General features: G+C 37.5%; 2 protein-coding genes across 7 annotated transcripts in view; one reads left to right on the top strand and one right to left on the bottom strand.

Annotated features, from left to right (window-relative positions):
• The window catches only part of bbx (bobby sox), an 87,434-nt gene extending 80,041 nt beyond the window's left edge, over positions 1 to 7,393 (top strand). For all 6 annotated transcript variants that reach the window (XM_083113590.1, XM_083113589.1, XM_083113592.1 and 3 more), the window contains one exon: positions 3,627 to 7,393. In XM_083113590.1, the coding sequence (XP_082969716.1) occupies positions 3,627 to 3,718 (92 nt within the window). In that variant the 3' untranslated portion in view covers positions 3,719 to 7,393. The remainder of the gene's footprint in view (positions 1 to 3,626) is intronic.
• Positions 7,394 to 19,182: 11,789 nt separating this feature from the next.
• LOC145981105 (uncharacterized) overlaps positions 19,183 to 23,132 on the bottom strand; it is a 41,528-nt gene continuing 37,578 nt past the window's right edge. Inside the window, exons 11-12 of the mRNA XM_083114241.1 lie at positions 21,629 to 21,738; positions 19,183 to 19,889 (exon numbers count right to left, since the gene is read on the bottom strand). Of these exons, the coding sequence (XP_082970367.1) occupies positions 19,844 to 19,889; positions 21,629 to 21,738 (156 nt within the window). The 3' untranslated portion in view covers positions 19,183 to 19,843. The remainder of the gene's footprint in view (positions 19,890 to 21,628; positions 21,739 to 23,132) is intronic.

Genomic DNA, 23,132 nt, shown 5'->3' with positions numbered 1-23,132 from the left:
GTTATTGTTAGCCTATGGTTTGTGAATACCCCTTCTTTCCTTCTGCCAAGCTAATAGAAATAAAATATTACGGGAATCTATACTTGTCAAGAATGTTCAACAAAAATACACTGTCAGTTATTAGTTACATTGATTTGAAAATTAAATATGTGTTGTTTGCTAGAGGTAAAACCCTAATATTTTTATCATCTTGATTAATTTTAGAGATTGTTTTTAATGCAACACTTCTTAATATAAAATAATAGGCCTCCCCGATTGCATAGTGGTAATGTCATAACTTTGTAATCAAGGGGTCCCAGGTTCATTACCTGGTTGAGGCACATTGTGGTTCGGATCCTACTTTAACCTTTTGGAGGCCAAGGCCATTTTCACAGGTAACCTTGGTGACCGAGCTGATTTTGAGCAAAATGCAGAGTTTCAATTAAATGAGTGTAGATCGGAGACTAATTGCCCTAGAGAGATGAATGATATACCGTTGTACGTGGAATGAACCAGAGATTCAGACTATATAACATTTATGCAAATTCTGGGTGTATGTGGTGGGGGGAGGGGAATTCCAAAATCTCTGAAACAATGTGGATTTCCCCCCTCCCCACCAAGAAAAAGTACACAACAGTGTCGACATGCACATGAAATTATCGCTGGCATGTAAGGAACACAAAAATATTTGCATTATTATCGTATGACCAATGTAATGCGAGTTGTACCCCCAAAAGGGTACATGCCACTGATTCAAGCTTCAAAATGCAGTGTTACCTTGAAATGACTGTAGCTCAGAGGCTAATTGCCCTAGGGAGATGAATGATATACCGTTGTACACGAAATGAATCACAGATTCAGGCGATATAAAATTTATGCACATTTGGCATATATATGAAGTGGGGAGGGGGGAATCCACCAAAACATCCTTTTTTTAAAAAAAAAAAATTGGGGTTTTACCCTCTGCCCCCCGAAAAAATGGACATGAAAAGGTCAACATGCACATAGAAGTTATCGCTGGCATGTAAGAAACAGAAGTCGCAACCTTTCTATTGTTAGCTTTTTTGTTTATATGTATTTCTAACATTTTAGTGAGAAATGTAATGTGTCTATGTGTAAGTAGACTATAAAAAAAGGTAAAGGTAAAGTGCTCCCCTGTGCTTAACACCATGCCATGAAGGCATATAGGGGGTGTGGGGGTAACGCCCCACACTTTCTTGATCCAGTCATGAGTGGGGGTGATGTGATCAGCATCACGCCCCTGACCACCTTTACCCCCCAGGGTTTCCCCCAGGTACCCATGTTATTCGACGCTGGGTGGGTGCCGGGGCCGCTTCCAACGTTAGAAAAGTTCCCAGATTTGAACCGGCCGGGGATCGAACCCGGGACCTTTAGCATGGTAGGCAGATGCGTTACCGACTGAGCCACCGCGGTGTTATTGCTTTTTATGTTATTTTTAAATATATACAACATGCCATTTTAATGGTGTCCACGGGTCACAGAAACGTATAGAGGACGTCAAAACAAACTACTTTCGTCAGTAACATGTGCGTCGTTTAGGCACGACAAACGTTAAAAAGATCATGTCTGTAACATATCTTCCTGTCGTGAAACTCCGCAGACATCATCAAATATTTACAAATTGTGCAGCAGGATGAGCATTGCGTCTGCGGGTTCTGATAAACAAACTTCCTTCAAATACAGTTTCCAGGGGTGAGGGAAACTCATTGCTTTAGAACAAGAAAGCCTGCTGGCCTTTGTCGGCAAAATTTTTCCCTTTAAAAAAGAAGTGTCCTTTTTCCCGCCATTTTCATGAAAAAGAAAACTTGCAACAATCATTTCTGTTTAATACATGTGTTAACAACAATATGAAAAAAAGAAAATCTGAATTGTAGCCAAGCGAAATCGTGCCTTGACATCGAGATGATCGGGCACCCGAAGGTTACCTAAGAGCATCTCGATCGAGCACCAAAAGGTTAAACTGTAGTATAACCAAACCATTCAAATGTATATGGGCATTAAAATATGTTCGGTTTGGTCATTTAGATCATTTTTCAGTGGGGGCTCTTATTTAATTGTTTACCCCATAATTAATCAGCACTGATTCCGAAATTTCATTGTAATTGGAGCTATAGTTTAAAAGTTATTCAAAATTTAAAAAAATTGGCAATCTTTCTTTCCTAATTATTACTTACAGATGTTTTATAAAGTTTTCTATACATCTGTAATGAAAACAGGCTCAGTTTGAAGTTTCTGTAGTATTTCAGTGAAATTTGTGAAAGAAAAATGCTTAGCTATGGGTCATCTTAGTTCATCACTATTTTGCAGTGTTGCTGAATCCCTTTGAACAAAAATCGGAAAAATCGTAATAACATAATGGTAAAAATTATACAAAATAATCTCATTTGGGTTAGTAAATAATAGAAAAATGCCTTTAAATTATATAAAATGCAATTTTATTACATATTTGTCAATGTAGAACTAAGTATACAGCAGTTTGTGTCAAAACAGACATTCATGTTGTATAAAAAAGAATTCATTCATTAGTCTGTGTGTCCATGTCTCAACTTGGAGATTATGGATGCCTGGATCGAGGCTGGCCAACAAAGATCCGCAAATTAGCGTGGGAGCAATAACTTCTTAATTTGGCAGATATAAGTCCAAATTTATCAGAAATAACATAAATTAAAACTAAAGTAGTGGTCTGTGAACAAATTTATTCAAAAGTTTTAAAAAACAAAAGTGAAAATATACAAGTAAATGATCTTCACACTTTGGGAAGACACAGGAGTTGTTTAAGAGTGATTTTACAAAGAAATATGGATAGATAAGTATTTGATTAATACAGCTCCAGGTAAGGGAGGCTGGAATCTTTTTCGTGAACTATAAGTAAACTTTCAACAGTGATGTTATTCAACATAGGAACTCGATTCTAAGAAGATTAATTTGGTAAAGAACACACATGGCAATCAAAGGATACGAACAGTACTCTCAAATTTAAACTGTACTTATACTTTTGTGACAAACTTGGAATATTGCCTAAAAGTACCTTTAATTGCTATTATGTGAAGTATAATGTAACATCACCTACTGCAATAATTGATGTGAAATTACATGTAGTCATGGTCATGCAATGAGCATACATATAATTTTTGTGATGAATACAATTTCTGGAAAATATACATTATTTGTGATTGTATATTAAAATGTAGAATTGTTTTGTGAATCATGTTTTCTTCCAAAGATTAACGAATGTGAAATAGACTTGAATATAACTCATGTTAAATTGTCTAATAGTTATTCCAAGCTTGAAAGTGTTATATACATATATGAAGTCTTAAGTGTACGTTAGTAACTCAACTGGTATTAGTCGCAAAGTGCTTTTGTGCTAAATTTTAGCAATTACTGAGGTAGGAACTATATTCTTAAAACAAATTAATATTAAATTGGCATTTGAGTTCCCATTTTGGGCATCGTTAATATCAAATTTAATAGACACATTAAAGAAACATCTCGGCAGACCCAGTCTCGATTAGCCATTTTATGCATAAAGTGGTCTTTAAAAATGGACTCAATGTTCAGTGTTATTATTATTACAGTTAAAATAATGAAGTGTTTGTTTCATAATTTTTCCATTTTCTTTTCAGATACTTCAGTTGTTGAACCAGATGTTTTGAACAACATTGGATTGGCCACACTTGCAGAGGTGGCAGCTGCTAAAAAAAGGATAACAAAATGATTAGGTGTTCGCGGTGGTGATTAAATAATAGGAGACATTGACACAGGTTCACAGTTTGGAGCATCAGGTTAGTCTCTTGTTTTTCTCTGTACAACACTTCGCAAGAGAGAGTAGCTTTTTTGTTTGACTTTTTGGTAACAAACTAGAAATATTGAAAATCTGGTGAATATTTTCTGTGTTTGTTTCATATGTTTGTTGTTGTGTGTTGAAATAGTTTTGTGTGTGCTGTACCAGCCGTGCAAAGGTACAGACACATTTCTATCATTGTAAAAATATATATATAAATATGAAAATATGGATGTTGAACAGTTTTATTTTTGTATGGAAAGGTTAATATATATATTATTAAATATTATATATACACTGACATGGCATTACTCAAGTGATGAGCGTGTTTCATCAACCTGGCTGTTGTGTAGATTGTTGCTGCAGAGTTGACGTGATGAGTGGAATGTTTCCAAACTTTGTTTTCTCAGTGATATTTCTTTATTGAGTTTCTTTTTTTTTTTTAACTATATCCTTGAAAGAGCACAAATGCAATGTTTTATATTTCCTACGATATATATGTATATATGATATACATATATGTACAGGCATGTGTGTATGTTTACATAAATGTTTTCTTTGTTGTGTATGAAAGACAGCTTATCTGCGAAAGTAACTGTTTTAAAATTACATATGTTTTGTTCATGAACATAGAGATTATCCATCATACATTTATATGTTTTAACGAAATATTACAACTACTATACTCAAAGCAAGTACGCTGATACTTGTAATCATTGTGTGCATTTTTTATTTTTAATGTAAGGTAAATGAATATATTTATAAATATAAAAAGCGTGAACATGTTTAAGAAATCAGGTATATATTTATCAAGCAAAATTAATAATTTTTAAAGAAAATCTGGTTCCTAATAACTTTTCAGTTTTTCCTTTTTTATATATATATAAATTATATTGTTGACTTTTGCAATGCGTGTTATCAGTATTGTACAAATATGAAAGGGTCCATTTTAATGGTGTCGTTGGCCAGCCGTGAGGTTGGGAAAAGGGGGTGTTGGTTTTTCGCTGTGATAGTCTTGTGTAAATTCCTAAGGTTTTATTTCTATTAACGGTGCCTTGGGTCATGCAAAGTGTTAAGTACGTCCAGTCAGAGATTCTCCAAGCTATTATTCAAAAGTGCAGGTTATAAAATGCAGGAATCAGATAACAAAATCCGTATTCTTATCCAAAATGTCACTGTTACAAGCAGGCCTGTATTGTTTTTTCAAGATTTTTCCCATGTTGAAGCTTGTAATGTATTTATTTAACACTAGAGTAGCTGCAAATTGTGTAAATGGTGTTTTATTATGAAGGAATTATCATGGAATGTATTTATATTTTGTAAAAAAATGTTGGAAAATATGTTATGGGAGACGAAAATATCAGCAGGTACTGATCTACTTAATATTTTTGATAAAAAGTTTTAATGGAATAAATTGTGCACAAAATTCTGAGGTTTGCACAACATTTTGTCTGTTTCGTGTTGTGTTATAGTAACCAAAAATAGTTGCAAAATTTCGGTTAGATAACCACATGCTTGAAAGTTGTTTTTTTTTTTTTTTTAATTGACAAACATGCATATTTGACGACCGGGGGAAGGGGTACTAATAAAATCAAATGTGTATACTCCGAAGTTGGTCGTTAATGAAGTAATGCTGTTGGAACTTTGTTTTGTATATGTAGAGATTGTTATATTTCATTTAATATTATGGAGCCTCTTTTAAAATTTTGTATATAATTATGGCTTGTCTGTGTGAAAGAGATTACTGATATTTCAGAAGTGGTCCAGGAGACAGTTTATACAGAAAACTTGTTTCGAGTGTGTGTGTGTGTGTGTGTGCATGCGTGAGGAATTAGCTTTAAAATAAATTATAGTAATGATAACAGCAAAATGGCAGTTACTAATTTCAGAAAAATTTGACACTCCAACATTGCAACTAGAGTTCCTTAACTTATTCAAACTCGTTTGCTTGAGAAAATAATCGTAATTCACGTGCAATGTCATACAGTTTGGCTTGCAGCTAATGGTGGAGAAATTTTAAAAGGGAAGCTTTTGTTATAGAAAAAGAAAGGAAATATATTTGCCAATACATGTGCACAGCTATAAGAGAAAGTGCAGCTAATTGTAGCAACTCATTTTCATTCTTGAGTAAATTTCATGTTTCTCCTGACGTGCCTTTAGATAATATGTTACAATTTTAATTTAGTCTTCAGAAGCGCTGAGTAAAATAGTTCCTCACATGTTGAGATTTCTCCTGTGAAAATTATAGCCCAAACTAATTTCCTGAACAATGTGATTAAGTCAATTGTTAACATCACGTGTGTTCACTAGTCCCATTTTTCTGCTCACAAAATGCAAATGGAACCACAAGTTTACCTTTTTACCATGCTATTTTTTTTTAACTCGACATATCGTGGAAATTTCTTTCAATTATTGCATCCTTCGTACTCAATAATAGAATGTTTCAGTGTTCAGAGTGAGTTCTCAGGGTGAAAGTGGCCACTGATTTTTTTTTTTCCTTTCGTGTCTTCTGTTTCTTTCGAAACCACATGCCATGTTAAAGGAGGAGCCTCTTTGAAATGTGTGGAAAGTTTCCACTGTAATGACATAGTGGTGAAATTACTTGAGGGTGGAAGAAGAGGACACTAAATATATATTATTTAGTTCCTGCCTTTTTACGTTGTCATTAGTGGGATTGGCCATCAGTAGAGTTATGTTCTGTTTAAATGTTTATATAATCAGTAATGCACTGTGTGTGTGTGTGTGCAAACGTGGAACTTGGCTTAAGTGTCTTGTTCGTTGTGCTCTGCAGTAAGTGTTAATTGTTGATAGTTTGTTTTTGTGTTTCATGTTAAGTAAGGTGTTTACTTAAACACTCGCTCAAAAATATGTTTTACTTCCTAATAATTACTCCTTACCTGTTCGATAAGAGTTTATTGCTTGTAAAAGTGACATTCTGGCAACTTCATAAGCACTGTGTGAAACAAAGGTACAGATCATGACCAGTATTGTAGTCGCTGCCATACGATTCGTAGCATGTTTTGTATCAGGTCTGTGCATATTTAAAAGGAACTTAAGAGCCATTTCTTAGTGCAAATTTTCCATGCTATAAATATGTTTCCTGATGGGTAGGAGTGTAGTGCTCATCTACATCGTTGCATTTCTGTTATCAGAACGTTACCTGACAAGTGGTTTCATTCAAAAACCCAGTGCAATGTTCCAAAAACTTTTCTACCACGTGTATCATATTTTTTAGAAGTAGATTAGTAGTGTACGTAATTCTGAAGTGCAATGCTACTGCTTAAAAGCCCGTAGTTGCATTTACTCTCTTAATATTTTAATTCGGATGAGGAGTTCCATCACACGGATTGTCAGGTAATAATGATCTGAACAACTATATTGTAGTCAGGCTCTTCTGACATGTTCAATTATAATTTTATTTTATACTTGGTGCTGCCCCTTTTTTTTTCTCGTCACTTGATGCAAAGATGTTTATAGTCTGTATTGCAAATAAAGATTTGTCAAAGTAATATATACATTATAGTTTAGAAGTACTCTGTTAAAAAAAGAATGTTTTTAAATTGTACAAATATCTAACCAAAACAATAAAAAAAAGTATATTTGCACAGAGATTGTACAATTAAGTGATTTTTTTTTAAAATTACCAACTGTATATGTGAGTAATTTCCATGTGTACAATTATGGGAGCATGAAGATTATAAAGTTGCGACATGGAAACAATCATCAATATAATGCTGGAACATTTTGTGCTGAAGATGGAAAGTCAGAAAAGGAAATTTGAAAAAGGTAAGTCAAGATTTTATATAATATTTTTACAATTAGTGCAGAACATTTGTGGTTTCTAGTTTTTTCCATTTGTGGCACCGTAAACTATTTTCTGGACATGCCTCGTATATTTGGAAGAAGCCAGGCACGCTAAAATTATTACAAGAGGATATTGAAAAGTAGACAGTCTAGCAAAATAATTACAACTCCACAGATTGTGCATTAATATAAGCTGCATCAATATCAGTCAGTCTTAAAACAAAAATACGTTAGAGTATTCAAATTGGTCTACTTACGCAAGTGAGTATGTATTCTTACATGGACGATGTTTCGGAAGCTTTACTGCTTCCTTCCTCAGGTTGTCGTTTTCAGCTCGGAATATCAAGCCATGTCAGAGAAGTGTCATGTAAGGATACTGGGTGAAAGGTTCGGGTTAAAAACACTTCATAGTGCTTGACCTATACAGAATTAAAACCACTTTGCTAAAAACCCCTTAAAACTCACAATAAAACATGTAAAAACCACCGCTACGGTAAACTGGAGTGGCTGTTGAGAGCCTAAACTCCCTGTCAAGGTGAAGCGAGCGGGCAGATGGCGCCGCACAGCGGAGTGGTACTTCCCCTCCCACGAGAGATCCCTCCCCTCTCTTTTTCTTCCCCTCGTCACCAATCCAAGGAGAATTCCCGTTCCACCTTGGCTGCTTTCCTTACTTCCGATGTGACATGGAAGCCCATCGGGGCCCTTTTATTATTCAAATTGTCCCACTTTTTAAAAAAGCTAATCCATACGTCATCTAAGTTGCCCTCGTCCCGGTTCAGTTTATTTCTGTGTCCCGCGCATATCAATGCCGTTTCGTACACGTTCCTATCCAATTTACTATTACTTTTTTTGATAACCTCTCTTTTTATTATTCTATGCCCACTGTTTATTATATGCTCTGCAAGCCCCGTTTTCGGATCCCTTTCTTTGATGTTCTTATCATGTTCGCCCCATCTAATACGCATGCTCCGGCCGGTTTGTCCAATATATTCCATCCCGCAATTGCATTCAATCCTATACACCCCTTTTTGTTCATCAGGGTTATCTCGAATTTTTACCCCCCTCTTATAATCCGTGAAATGCTTTTCAATATTTGTATAAGAGGGGGGTAAAAATTCGAGATAACCCTGATGAACAAAAAGGGGTGTATAGGATTGAATGCAATTGCGGGATGGAATATATTGGACAAACCGGCCGGAGCATGCGTATTAGATGGGGCGAACATGATAAGAACATCAAAGAAAGGGATCCGAAAACGGGGCTTGCAGAGCATATAATAAACAGTGGGCATAGAATAATAAAAAGAGAGGTTATCAAAAAAAGTAATAGTAAATTGGATAGGAACGTGTACGAAACGGCATTGATATGCGCGGGACACAGAAATAAACTGAACCGGGACGAGGGCAACTTAGATGACGTATGGATTAGCTTTTTTAAAAAGTGGGACAATTTGAATAATAAAAGGGCCCCGATGGGCTTCCATGTCACATCGGAAGTAAGGAAAGCAGCCAAGGTGGAACGGGAATTCTCCTTGGATTGGTGACGAGGGGAAGAAAAAGAGAGGGGAGGGATCTCTCGTGGGAGGGGAAGTACCACTCCGCTGTGCGGCGCCATCTGCCCGCTCGCTTCACCCTCATGGGAGGGGAAGTACCACGGCCACTCCAGTTTACCGTAGCGGTGGTTTTTACATGTTTTATTGTGAGTTTTAAGGGGTTTTTAGCAAAGTGGTTTTAATTCTGTATAGGTCAAGCACTATGAAGTGTTTTTAACCCGAACCTTTCACCCAGTATCCTTACATGACACTTCTCTGACATGGCTTGATATTCCGAGCTGAAAACGACAACCTGAGGAAGGAAGCAGTAAAGCTTCCGAAACGTCGTCCACGTAAGAATACATACTCACTTGCGTAAGTAGACCAATTTGAATACTCTAACGTATTTTTGTTTATAGATAGTGAGTAACACGCACGTAACCAATATGTTATCAGTCAGTCTTGCGACATTTGAAAACAGTTAGTTTAAACTTTTTCTTCTTTATGCAGAGGTAAATGTTTTTCACTTTCAGTAAATTAAAATGAAACTTCTAAATTATTTTAAATATTTCTTTATTTCAGTACATAATTGACTGTATAGCAAATTTACAGGGGGCAGACTTCATATGTATTTAAAAGAAACTTACATTCGGTTTTCGATTAAAAGCAGATAATTCTGTTTTTTTAACTAATTTGGCACAGGTTATTTACATACAAGGTAGTTTGCTTTGTGATTACGGAATTACATTTATTCATGCAAAGTAACTGGTGGAAGTTATAACTTGAATGCTGAAGAGAAAATTTTCTTCACTTTCAGATGTAAACCTGGAGTTAAAAGTATATCGAATGCATGCTTATGACAAAGAATGAAAGTTCTTTTATGTAACGCACATTAATAAACTTGTATTTTTTGTAAAGGAAATGAAGCAAAATAATGCAGGGATATGGAAGGCTGAAATATATAAGTAAGGTTCCGTGGTTGATGTGGTGTCAGTTTTCCAGCCAGCTTCGGTGCAAGACACATTCAGCTCCCAACACTTTGTGAAAATTGATTTCTGAAATCTGCAGATAGCAGAAAAAAAAACAACCAGCTTACATGCATTATTTTTACAATTGCAATTCTAAAAAATGCACACAGTGTCACGTTAGGAGCTGGATTTCTCTCTCATCTGGCCTAGTGATGGATTGCCAGGATTCACAGTAATTGGAATATGCTGCAGATCTATCCTTTCAAAAATATCTGCATAGAAACTAGTGACCACTATTACCACCACCTGGTGGTGATTTTCCAACTACCCTTTCAAAAAAGACATTATACCTGCCGCAAAATTAGTTTGGTATTGACACTTGTGAACCACGTGGAGAAACCGGGTCTACATCACAGCGGGAGGGTGGGTTGCTGGCATGTGAGCCAATCAAAATCTTCCCAGTGTTTCACCCAAGCCCTGGTTACCTAGCAACAGAGAATGTTCATCTCTGTGTTGCCGTTTACTGGGCAATTCTTCCTGGGACCAGTTTTCATGTTGTTGGAATAGGATGTGTTTGTTGCGTTGCCGAGATATTTTCACGGGTCTGTTTGTTTAGTGTTTATTGAATTTAGAGTATTCTTTGTTCTATATAGAGAGTTGTTTTAGTGTTATTTTTTTTTTGTACATAATTTTCTGTGTTCTACTTGAGTGTGTCGTGAGCTTGTGTGAATGTCAAGCACAGGAGGCAATACTCGAGCTGACAATGTACCAAAGAGGCCATGCACTAAAAGAAAAATGAATTCTTCTCAAAGGCAAAAACGTGGGAGATGGTTTGTTCAGAGTGCAAATAATTTGAGCGATAAAAAAAAAAAAAAAAAAATTCTGTAAATAAATTTCTGAACAGGACTGCTGCTGTTGGCATGTGTAAGAACACTATAAAAATTTAATGTGGTAGAAATAAATAAATCAATGAGAGGCTTCAAAACTGGAAACCCCAGGAAAGAAGAGGAATATCGGTAAACGCATGACAAATTTAGATACCTTTCAGCAAGACACTATTTGTTGCCATATTTACTCTTATTATAGGAGGAAAGATCATCCCACTGTTGGGAAACTGTGTTTCATTGAAAGATTCGGGACTTTTTCAAGATTGGGCCACCTTTTTTCTTTATGGACAGTCGTAAAATCTCTGGGATTCTCATACAAAAAAAATTAATGGATGCAAAATAAAGTATAGAGGCATATGGGGATGTGGAGGTAAGGCTCCACACATTCTTGACCTTGGAGGTGGTGGTTCACCAACCTCCTTTACCCCCAAGTACTCACTTGGGCCAAGTCGAACCCGGGCCTCCCATGTGAAAGTCCGATGCCCCACAAACTGAACTTTGTGTGCAATTCAGTTGCAGTATTATTGAAACGAGTTTTCCTCGACACAGCATCCAATGGCTGCACTGCGTACCATACTGCATGATATGGCAACACCGTGATGCATGTTCCTTCAGGTCTAATACCAAACTAATTTTGCAGCAGGTATAGTTCAGCAACCCACCAGGTGGCACAGGTTTGATGGAGAATTAGACCAGCACCACCTGGTGGCAGGTTGCTCCACTATCCTTTCAAACATCCAAGAGTTCATGAACCTGCCACCAGGTAGTGCTGAGATGTGGCAGGAGAAAAACAAATCCAGTGGCAGGTTGCTGAACTACCATTTCAAAAAAAAAAAGACAGTTGTTCAACAACCTAGCAGCAGGTGGCACTGATATTTAATGGGGGGAAGAAAAATTTAGACCCCAGCACCATCTGGTGGCAGGTTGCTCAACTACCCTTTTAAAAATAAATTACTCCCTCTGTCCCATAATTATGGTCCGGCATGCCAAAATGGTAGTAGAGGAATTAGACGAAGAGGCAGATGGAAAGCACACGGATGAGGAGAGGCACAGTGGATCAGTCTTCAAGATTGTGAAGAGGAACGACGTGACCTTATCGCAACGAGCAAGAAATACTGCCCAGACGATTACCAAAAAGGATCATTGGGTTGCAACACACCAGTGTGGCACTGCATGGCAACCGGTCTACAAGGCACGCTGCAAATCATTAGTAGAGCACTCCTTCAGTGAGTACGTGTGAGAAGAACAGCCATGCACAACCCATGATAGGAAGCGACAGGGGTAGCAAGAACCTCACGGACAGTAAACGACAGGCAGTGTAAGAGTTTCTCTTTGAAAACAGTACGACTGGCGTAGTGAAGAAAGGTGCCATGACAAGTGCGGCTGAGAAATTTCATGTAAGTACGAGAACAGTACGTCACATTTGGCAACAGGGGCGGCAATCGTTGAAAAATGGGGCCATTTGTGCTGCGGTTGCATCTCGGATGAAAGGCAAAGTCGGCCCAAAGAAGGATCTCACCCTACAACAACTACAGCACCTACCACTGCGAAAGCGGCAGAATATTCATTCAATGGCAGTGGCGCTAAATATTGCTCCGAGTACCCTACACAGGCGTGTGAAGGCAGGAGAGGTCAGAGTGCATATGAATGCGCTGAAGCCATTATTGACTGATAGCAACAAGACGGAACGTCTAAAATTTGCCTTGTCGATGCTGGATCCTACCACAGTCGCTTGTCCTGAAAGCGGAAATCCGAAGTTCAACATGATGATGGAGACAGTTCATGTGGATGAAAAATCATTCTACCTGATGAAGGGCGGTCAGAAATTGTACTTGCTGCCCAACGAATCAGATCCGCAGTGAACATGTAAAAGCAAATGTTTTATTCCCAACGTCATGTTTCTGGCTGCCGTCGCCCGACCTCGTAGGGATCCTGGTCGCAAGCAGTGGGTTAATGGTAAGTTAGGCATTTGGCCGTTCGTCAGCAAGGAACCTGCCAAGAGGAACAGTAGAAATTGTCCTGCTGGTACAATGGTCACCAAACCATTAACTGTTACCAAAGATGTTTACCGGGACATGCTCATCAACAAGTTAATCCCAGCAATAGATGCACAATGGCCTTGTGGACTGCGTGCAGGGAGAATCCAGGTGTCCGTTCAGCATAACAATGCACGTCTGCATATCGTTCCCAATCAAGACTACTAGAGTAGAAGGCTGGGGCCATACCTGATCACGTGGTCCTTGACGTCAGGCGTGACGTCACGCGCGGACAGATCGCTCTACGCTCCGGTTTCGCAGCCGAATCAAAGCAGTAATTATGAACAAAAAAGAGCCGTAATTATGCCCAGAATCTAATTGGGAGTGAATACACAGACTTACTTAGGATCCGACATAACGTATGTCCTTACAGTTGGATTACACAGCCATTTACGCACACATTTTATCGGTAGTTTGAGTCGTCACATTCCTCGGCGAAACATTAGTTTCATGTAAAATTGCGGTTAATACACCTAGTAATGCATTTTGTTAGGGCAGAAAGAAAAATATATATGTTGAATGCGTAAAATAATTTTGTTAAATAAAGAAAGGCAGAAAGCCAAAATTATGGATAAGTTGAATATGTAAAAGAAAACAATCTCGTCTATTGCTCTCTTTTAGGAGTGAGAGAGGAGCTGTTTTCACTTAACTTCTTCAAATTTGGTAACTTTGCTTCGACTATTGGTATTTATTTCTTAATTAAATTTCCTTATTCAGATTACAATTCTGAGTCTTATGAATCTTTGAACTACACAGGGAGGAATGTGAGGAAGTTCCGTGTGTATTATGTAACACACACTTTAAAAAACTTTTCACTGAACGAAAACTTGAGACATAAAACTGAAGAAAGTCGAGGGTCACTTTATATACTTATACGTATATATAATCAGTGGAATGTCGAACAGGGGTGCCTACAGGCGGGTATGTGAAAGCTGGTTGAGTCCACTTAACTTTGGGGGGGGGGGGGATTGTGATGAAAATTTGACTGAATAAATAATAGAACAATGGAGGACGGAAGTTGAACTACGTTGTCATTTAAGCATCACTCGTATATAAATAGCAAGTTGTGTATTTTGAAGTGTATGGTAGCCTGATGTTGTGTAATGAGACTACTGGTATTGCAATCCACTAACAAGTCTCGTTAGATGCGATGTGTTCAGTTATATATTGTCGCCCGCTGTTTTTATTTTTTCATCAGAGATCACGACACGTCGCAACACCTCACTGAAGGCATTGGGAACTGCAACACCTCACAACCCACCAGGGTGCAAAATCATTGAAAACTGGTGAGGGGGAGAAAGTTCGTAACCTACAACCCCCCTCCCCACAAACATATGTGTGAATTATACGATGTGCCTATTTGTAATGTTATTAAAAGTAAAAATAAATTACTCAATTAAAATAATTATTGTGATTATTAATTAGAAATTAATTTGTTACTTTCATACATATTGATGTAGATTTGTTAATGATCTCTTGAGACAGAAAGCATTCAACACTCACAACTACACTAATTTGTGTGTGTTTTCAATATTATTCTTAGTAAAGTATATTTGAAATTTAAAGTAATTGCTTATCTTTTCATTGTTATAACAAAAACTCTTTCCCCCGGGAAATTTTTGGTGGTTTTTTTTTTGTGACCAAGATTGTTGGTGGGGGGAAATCCCCCTCGTCCCCTCCAGGATTTCGCACCCTGAACCCAACAATCGAGAAATACAAGAAAAATGGAGCGAAAAGAACAAAACAGATCAGCCTTTCCACGTTTCTTTCCGTATGGGGTAAACACTCAGCTGGGTTTTGTCCGCCCATGACGTCACACCCGCAGCAGTCGCGAAAAGAGGCGTGTCTGACCCCAGCCTTTCCTTCTAGTAGTCTTGGTTCCCAATGACCGCGCCTGGATGGATGCTGCAGCAGCCAGTGGAATCACTTTGGATCTCGTATGCCAAACAGTCCGGACATGAATGTTTTTGATCTGGGGTACTTCAGGGCAATTCAGTCTCCAGCATCAGGCAGCTCCACAAACTATTGATGAGTTGATCACCGCCATTGAAACATCTTTCTCTGATCTGACATGCGACAAGCTCAACAACATCTTTTTCACTTTGCAGTCCTCTCTCATTGAAATTATGCGCCTCCAAAGGTGGGAACAACTGCAGGATTCCCCATATGCAAAAAGCACACTTGAACCGCCGAAACGTCCTGCCATCTCGCTTGGAGTGTCCTTGAAACATTTACGACGAGGCTACAGCAGCACTGCAGCAATAAATCTAGCTCGTTGATGGGATGACAACCTTCCTGGACCAACAATCTCTTTCGTCTTGATGTTTTATTTTGTCGAACTTCTTGGTCACTTTGTATTGATTACTTTTTATTTAGGTTCTTTTGGATACTTGATAGGCCAATTTGTACTGATCCTTGAATAATAAAGTTGTACGACTCATTCCCATGTTTCATTTTCTTCTTCTGTATACACCAATGAATATCGGACAATTATTATGGGACAGGGAGTAGTTCAGCAAGCGGCACAGATCTGGTAAAATTATAATACTGAACTACCCTTTCAAAAGGAGAATGAACAAGCTGGAGATAAGTGCACAAAGAACCATTAAGGCTTGTACACTACAGTGGGATGCATAAGTATTACCAAGCAAATTGTCCTTCACCACAGTTATTCGATTTGTTTTACTCAAAACAAGCTACTTACATTCCGCTCCAACACACGGAAAAAATGCATAGGATGCAAGAGAAAAATTAATTAAAATAGTCTGGACAATTTACTGTGTATTACTGTACAACCTGCAGGTGGAAAGCAAGCCTAAAGTACATGAATATTTTTCCCACCCACAGGTTGTACCTGCTACCTCTTCACAGCTTTCAGTTTGTATACTTACATCATACTTTATGTGAACACATGAAAAAAAATGTAAACAATCAGAATCCTGAGATACCTTAAGCAAAAATGAATTCTATTAATCTTGATATGTGGTTCTTTCCTTTTAAGGCCAAGAATTTTCACTCAAAAAATACAATCGACAAACCACAATGCTAACAAATACAGTAGAACGTCGTTTATCCTCATTAATTGGGACCGAAGTTTATGCGGATAATCAAACGTGTGTTTATTTAACAAAGAAAAGCACTTACAGTACAGGTTTATTTTATACATACAGTACTACATGCGTATACATGTACAAGAAAACAAAAGACATGAGAAAACACTTGAGTGTGTGGATAATTGACATACGAATAAACGATGTTCTACTGTAAGTATAACAGTAATTATGTTCTCTCCACGTGAACAGAACAATATTTTTTAACATTACTGAATTACATGGATAGAGAATGTTCATACTAGGAACATTATTAAAAACACACAATGATTACTGTTACTTGTGAAATGTAGCAATAGAATGTTTGATAAAGGACAATCAGCAATGTGTATAACACTGAAAATTATGCAAAACATCAATTATCACAATTTTCAAAATATACAAATACCCAAAAAAGTGAAACTGCAGGGTGAGTGAAAAGTCCCGTAACACCCTCTATAAAATATAAAGGAGTTATACTGAGTATAATTGGACATGATAGAAACAGGTTAGGCCCACGGGGAACCATGGTTGTGTGTGCCAAGCCAAGATCAGCCACATTGCATCCAACTCAAAAAAATTTAATGGGACGGGGGTGATATATCAAATCAGGCTAGAATTTCACAAGAAGTGCAGTGGTGAAAGTTTTATCAATGTACCTTTCACCACTAAAAAGTTAAATGTACTCAGCATAACTACTTTACATTTTTATGGAGGGTGTAAGGAACTTTTGACTCACCTTGTATGTTAAAAACAGGAAGGGGAATGATCAGGAGCCACATGTGTTAACATAATTATGTAAATACAAGTACCTGAGTACATGAACGTACTAGAAAGAAATATCCATGACTAGACTATGTAATCAGTGTAAATCGTTGCAATTACATGACCACATACTATGCAATGACAAAAGAAAAAAAATATAAGCACATGTTTTTATAAACTACAGCACCACTGATAAAATTTAATCTTACTTGTGATCAGATGACATGACTTGCTTCAGTATAAAATGGAAAAATATATAAATTCACATTCATTAACAACAACTACTAACACACAACCATGAGAATTATTAAATACACAGTAAAATTTACACCATTGGTGCTCATTTAAATAATTTTTCCTTGCTTGCATAACCACATATAAAAACTGCATTTGAAATGTAATGTTCTTACTTGTGGTTTGTAGCTGTAGGAGTTAAGTGGGCAGGAATTTTTTCGTTTGATGTGTGTGGCACTTGATTACCCATCCTTATCACCAGATGCTTAGTACATGACCTCTACTGCGGCAGCGTCTGGGAATATGTGAAGCTTTAGGGAGATTTCACACCATAGCAGCATAAGCCTCGCAAGTCTGCAGTTGTATGGTGAAATCCTCCTGCGACAAGCAATATGTTTCACATTGATGTGAAATCTTTGTGACATTCACACCTTTCTGAGTGACTCCTTTTGCAGCATGACAACTTGACCGAGTTGGTGTTTTAAATCCACTTTATGCACAGTAAGGCTAATCGGGACTAGACCTACAGTTTAAAGTGGGATCTGAACCACTGTGTCTCCACCGGGAATCGAACTCAGGACCTCTTGATTACAAGGTGCGTCAGCATGACAACTGTGACTTAGCTTACTTGTAGTTTACAAGTCAAATACAGTTCCTCATATTACAGGAAAAGGACAAAACTTTTTCTGCTTATAACTCAATACTATGAGCATGGTACTGATTTGTAGTAGAAACAAAACCAAACTAATTCAAAATTGTTTTCTATTAGGCACTTGGCAACATTGTTCAACACACTCTTTCCATGTTTAAATACTGTTATGACTGTATTAATTACTAATGCAATTAAATCTTTACGAGATTGAGCTACGAGTAGAATGACCAACTTTCGTTCATGAATTTATGGAGATTTAGCCACAACAAATCTTGTACATTTTAGTGGTGTGATATAACTCCAACACGTATTAATGGAATGAATAATATTAAACAACAGCAGTAGTTTACATTTAATATACAGGTCATGAAAGATAATAAACATTTGTATGTTTCTTAGTCCTAACCTATTTGTCCACTGATGCTGCAGAAACAAGCATCGACCAACAAATGCAAAATATGACATCACTTCCGCCCGCTGAAGGCTAAACATGCAAAATCTTGCAGTCAATTTGAAGTTTGGATGCCTAGCCGAACTCCTGTTATAATTGGAATGAATTAAAATTTTGCAATCTTGATTGTCAAGAAAATATACAGGAGAAATAAAATGTCAATACGGGAGCTGGGAGAATTAAAAAAAAAAAAAAAAAGCTTTAATATGGGAGTTCCCGGGAAATATGGGAGAGTTAGCCACCAAGGTTCGAAACTTTTTTGCATCATAAAATCCCTTAAATATTAACAACGTCAAAGTAAACTAAGTGTCTAGCCCTCTTAAACAAAGGTTTATGGTTGCAGCAACACAATCCTTCCAACTGTCCCTATCGTGGGCAAGATCAATCCAATCTTTATCCCTTACCAATTTCCTTTACGTCCATTTCAACATTATCCGCCGGCCCCCGTGGCAGAGTTGTTAGCACATCGTGCTACAATGCCAGGGGCCCCGGGTTCGAATCCTGGCCTGGCCATGGATGTTTGTGAGTGTCCATTCATCAATTTCATCACAGAGCCTCCTCGATGGTGCAGTGGTAGCGTCGTCGCCTTGTAATCAAGGGGTCCCAGGTTTGATACCTGGTGGAGGTACAAGTGGTTCAGATCCCAGTTTAAACTGTAGGTCTAGTCCCGATTAGCCTTACTGTGCATAAAGTGGACTTAAAACACCAAATCAATCCAATCCAATCAATTTCATCATATCAGCTCTCATCCTCATCTTTGCAAATTAGCCAAAAGTGGCACAAGAAGCATAGTACCAGCAGGTTTCCCAACAAGAATCCTCCCATCATTATTTTTCTTTGTTTCTTTTTTACAAGCTGTATGGAAATATTATGTCGAAAAATGGCAACAAAATACACACACACACACACACATTCTCTCAGTGGGTTTTTAAGTCAATTTTATGCACCAATAGGGTAATCGGGACTGGACATACAGTTTAAAGTGGGATCCGAACCACTCTGCAATGTGCCCTTACTGGGTATGCAGAAGTATAAACCACTATTGTAGTCATATTACAAAATTATCTGCTAAAATGCTTAATACACTAAAATTACAATTCAAAATCCATATGTCATTCATACTTAAAAAAAAGGATGAAGCTTCAAAATTGTTGGAACGCGACAGCCACATTTCCACAAGTAAGTATACATTACACTTTCATTAGAGCAATGTGCATTATTTATAGAAAGTTCCCTTAGGATATTAGAAAAAACAGCAGAAGTAATTGAAATGTGCACACATTAAACAATTTTCAATATCATGAATATTTTTAAAAAATGGAACTTTCACATAAATACTAACATGTAGTTCTTGATATATAACAAGACACATAAGAAACTCAAATTGATAAGTCTGGCACAACAAATAATTTTCCACGTACATTCCAAAATACAAGAATTGTAAAGGATACGCCGATAAGAAAAAAAAATGTATACAGACTGTGATGAATATACTTCGGCAGGGAGGTTTTTTTTCTTCTTAAACATACATTCAACGGCACAGTGTTCATGTGTTTCCACCAACTCTTCAGGTAAGCCTTCCTTCACACATTATCACAGACAAACACAATATCCTCAAGTTGATGGAAAATGCATAAGCATCTCAAAATGGAGCGATGAAGACATTTGCATCTAAATGATGCAAATAGCTAAAATTAAATGAAATTTGAAATTTAGAAAGTGTTTCAACAAGCACGTTAGTTATGATAGCCAGTTTCACATCACACATTATCTGGCAATTTGAAAGCTGTGATCCCAGTCCGCACACTGCATTTTAGCAATTATTTGAAACCTCCCTCCCAAATTCAATTAATACATTTTGTTGATTTTTGTGTAAATTTTAAGCTCACTTTATGCAAATGTAGAAGCCATGGCAGTCTAATCGGGAGGGTGTCTGACTGCCACACAGGAGACCCAGGTTCAATTCCTGGGAAGAATGATTGTAATTTTTCCAACCTTGTCCCTGCATTAAAAACAGCTCTGGGGTTCACCCAGCCTCAAATGAAAAAAGGGTGCCTGGGGGTAGTAAAGGATTACATCACCTCCAAAAATATCTGACATTGCAAACCCTCTTATATGTGCCTTCATGGCACGGTGCAATGTAAATATGGAACTTTAGCTTATGCAGAGATAGGTTATGGGGACTGTACCTACAGTTGAAAATGGGATCCAAAGTGATGAAATATTCTTGTGCGAGGAATCAAACCATGGTAGAGTAAGATTATTTCCATAACATCCCTGACTATTGTTCATTTGCAGCTTGGGAGAGAGTCACAACTCCCGAGGCAGCCAATCAACAAGCGAGGTACTGAAGTCTTTCCAACCCAGCGCCAATCGCTTACCCTCTTACTCATGCTCCTCGCTGTTGGTAGGCTCACTAGCTAGACTTGCACAGACAGCCGGAGCTGTTTCGAAAATAATATGACTAAAAACTGAGCATTTGCTATTGGGAAACATATATGGCAAGTTACTGCTACGAATACAATATAGTGGAAAGGTTCCACCCAGAGCTCACTAGTAATACCACAATACTTACAAACTTTGCATGTGATCTTTACATACCACACCACCACTTACAATATTATATGGATGAATGAATATGGCATTTCAAGTACCTACACTGATATTCTACAGCCTCAGCCAAAATATGAATTTAAAATATTCCACGAAAGCTTTAATTAATTAATATGTGCAACCAATTAATGAAAATGGGTTATGCTTTAGAACAGGTGTAGACAAAACTAAAAATAATTCAGGAGCCAGCTATTTTTTTTTAATACAAGCTAAGAAAGCCATGAATGTACCCAAAATAAGGTACGAAAAATGATCTTCAAATATTTATTAATTAGTATAAGATTGGGTTAAAAGCAATTAAATGTTTCACGGGAGTGGCTTTCCTTAAGATGGCTCAACTGGTATCAGCATGAATACAATACAATACATTCTAATATATGGCCACCTTTATCATGATGCCGCAGATTTTAAAATTCAGCTAGCAACAGTGTAAAAATGTATAAAAAGATACACATGATACAAAAACCACACAAATATTCAAAAACCCATACTGTACTCATTTACAAAAAAAAGGTAATGGAAATTTCCGTAATTGAACTCGAAATATTAAAAAATTGGATTAAAGAATTCAGTCGCCAGGAGAAAATTTTCAGGCGCCATTGCAACTTGGCACCCTGTAATTTTCTACCCCTGCTTTAGAAAACAAAACTGATTTTGAAATATGCTGAAGGCTACTTTTCAATATGGCAGACTTAGCGCCAAGGTGATCGAAGGGTACTAAGCTATGTACCAAATTTCAGCTTATGAATTAGTTCCTTTATTTAGAGAAAACTTGTCTCATTTGACTACACTAAAAGGAAATTGAAAAGCTCACCTGGGATTGTGTTGTTCCACTCTAGATCTTAGGATATTTGGCCCCAAAAATGTCCCTATCTGATTCAGGCACTGGCTAGCTGCACTGGATGTTAACGCATTTTCACATTCCTGTAATAAGAACAGACGGAATTCACCAGACAGGTTAAGTGGCACATGTTAGAAGGTTAATGTTTTTACTTGGACAGGCATTAAAAAATTGCATTTTAAATCCACTTTATGCACACAAAGACTTATCGGTTGATTGATTGATTTCGTGTTTTCAGTCCACTTTATGCACAGATAGGCTAATTGAGACTGGACTTCCAGTTTAAAATGGGATCCGAACCACTATGTACCTCCACCAGGTATCGAACCTGGGACCCCTTGATCGGGGAGGCCGAAAGGCTTATCGAAACTGCACTGACAGTTTAAAGTGGGATATGAAGACTATGCCTCCACCAGGTATCAAACCAGGACCACTTGATTACAAGGTGACCATGCATTAGAAAATGATTCACACTTAAAACAAAAATGATTACCCTGACGTAACTTTGTGACGGACAGAGGTATGCTCTTTTACTTAAAGACATTCACTTCAATATGGAAACACGTGAAATACCGAAGTACCACACCACACATTATGGGATGTGTAAGCACCACCTGGAATTGCCTGATACCTTCATGCAATATGTCCATATCCAGCAAAACTACATAACGCACAACATCCTTGGCCTATAACCAAAGGAAAAAATCCAAAGGAGTAATGCCAGGTGGTCTTGGAGACCATAAGACTATCCAGGGTGTCCACCAAAATTCTTGACTTTTTCTTCCCTTTTTCTGAACATTTATTTAAATGCCCCCTGCTTAGGTATAGTTGGAAATTAAGAAAATAGGTATTATTTTTATTCAATGAAATACCCCTACCACAGGGCTGGTTAAGATGAAAACTGAAGCTGTACTTTAGAGAATTAGACTGCAAAATGTATGCTTCAGACTTTATCCTGCATGGGAAATGGCCACCTTACTATATTTAATATTTTTACAAACTTCACGCAACAAGAATGTAATTCTTAACAGTGAACAAATCTTGACTACAATACAATACAATTTTAATAATAATAATAATAACCCATGGTGCAACAGCCCTCGAAGGGCCTTGGCGTATCTCCCGACTGCCAGTCTCGCTCCCACAATCCTACCTAGAGGTGTGGAGATCTTCAACCTGTAATGGAGTGATGTGGGGTCAGCATGTCAAACCCTCAGCCGTTATAGAAGATTTCCGAGACTAGGTTACGCTACTCACTCGTAGCTCCTCAATTTCCTCACGATGGTAGGTTGCCACTCCTATGCACAGGCCGATAACCCAGACACTGAACCCATGCCATCCCGCAGTTAGAGTCCAAAGTACAGTGCCTTAGTTTGTTTTTTTGCCACAGAGGACCAATACAATCTTAGATTTACAAATATTCAATTTTATCAAATCCCAGTACAGGTATATACGTGTAACGATTTAAATTCACTAT

The sequence above is a fragment of the Lepisma saccharinum genome, chromosome 28 (assembly GCF_977018435.1).
Source record: "Lepisma saccharinum chromosome 28, izLepSacc3.1, whole genome shotgun sequence".
Classification (NCBI taxonomy): Eukaryota; Metazoa; Arthropoda; class Insecta; order Zygentoma; family Lepismatidae; genus Lepisma; species Lepisma saccharinum.
Note: the sequence above shows the minus strand (reverse complement) of the source record. Positions and strands in the feature narration are given on the sequence as shown.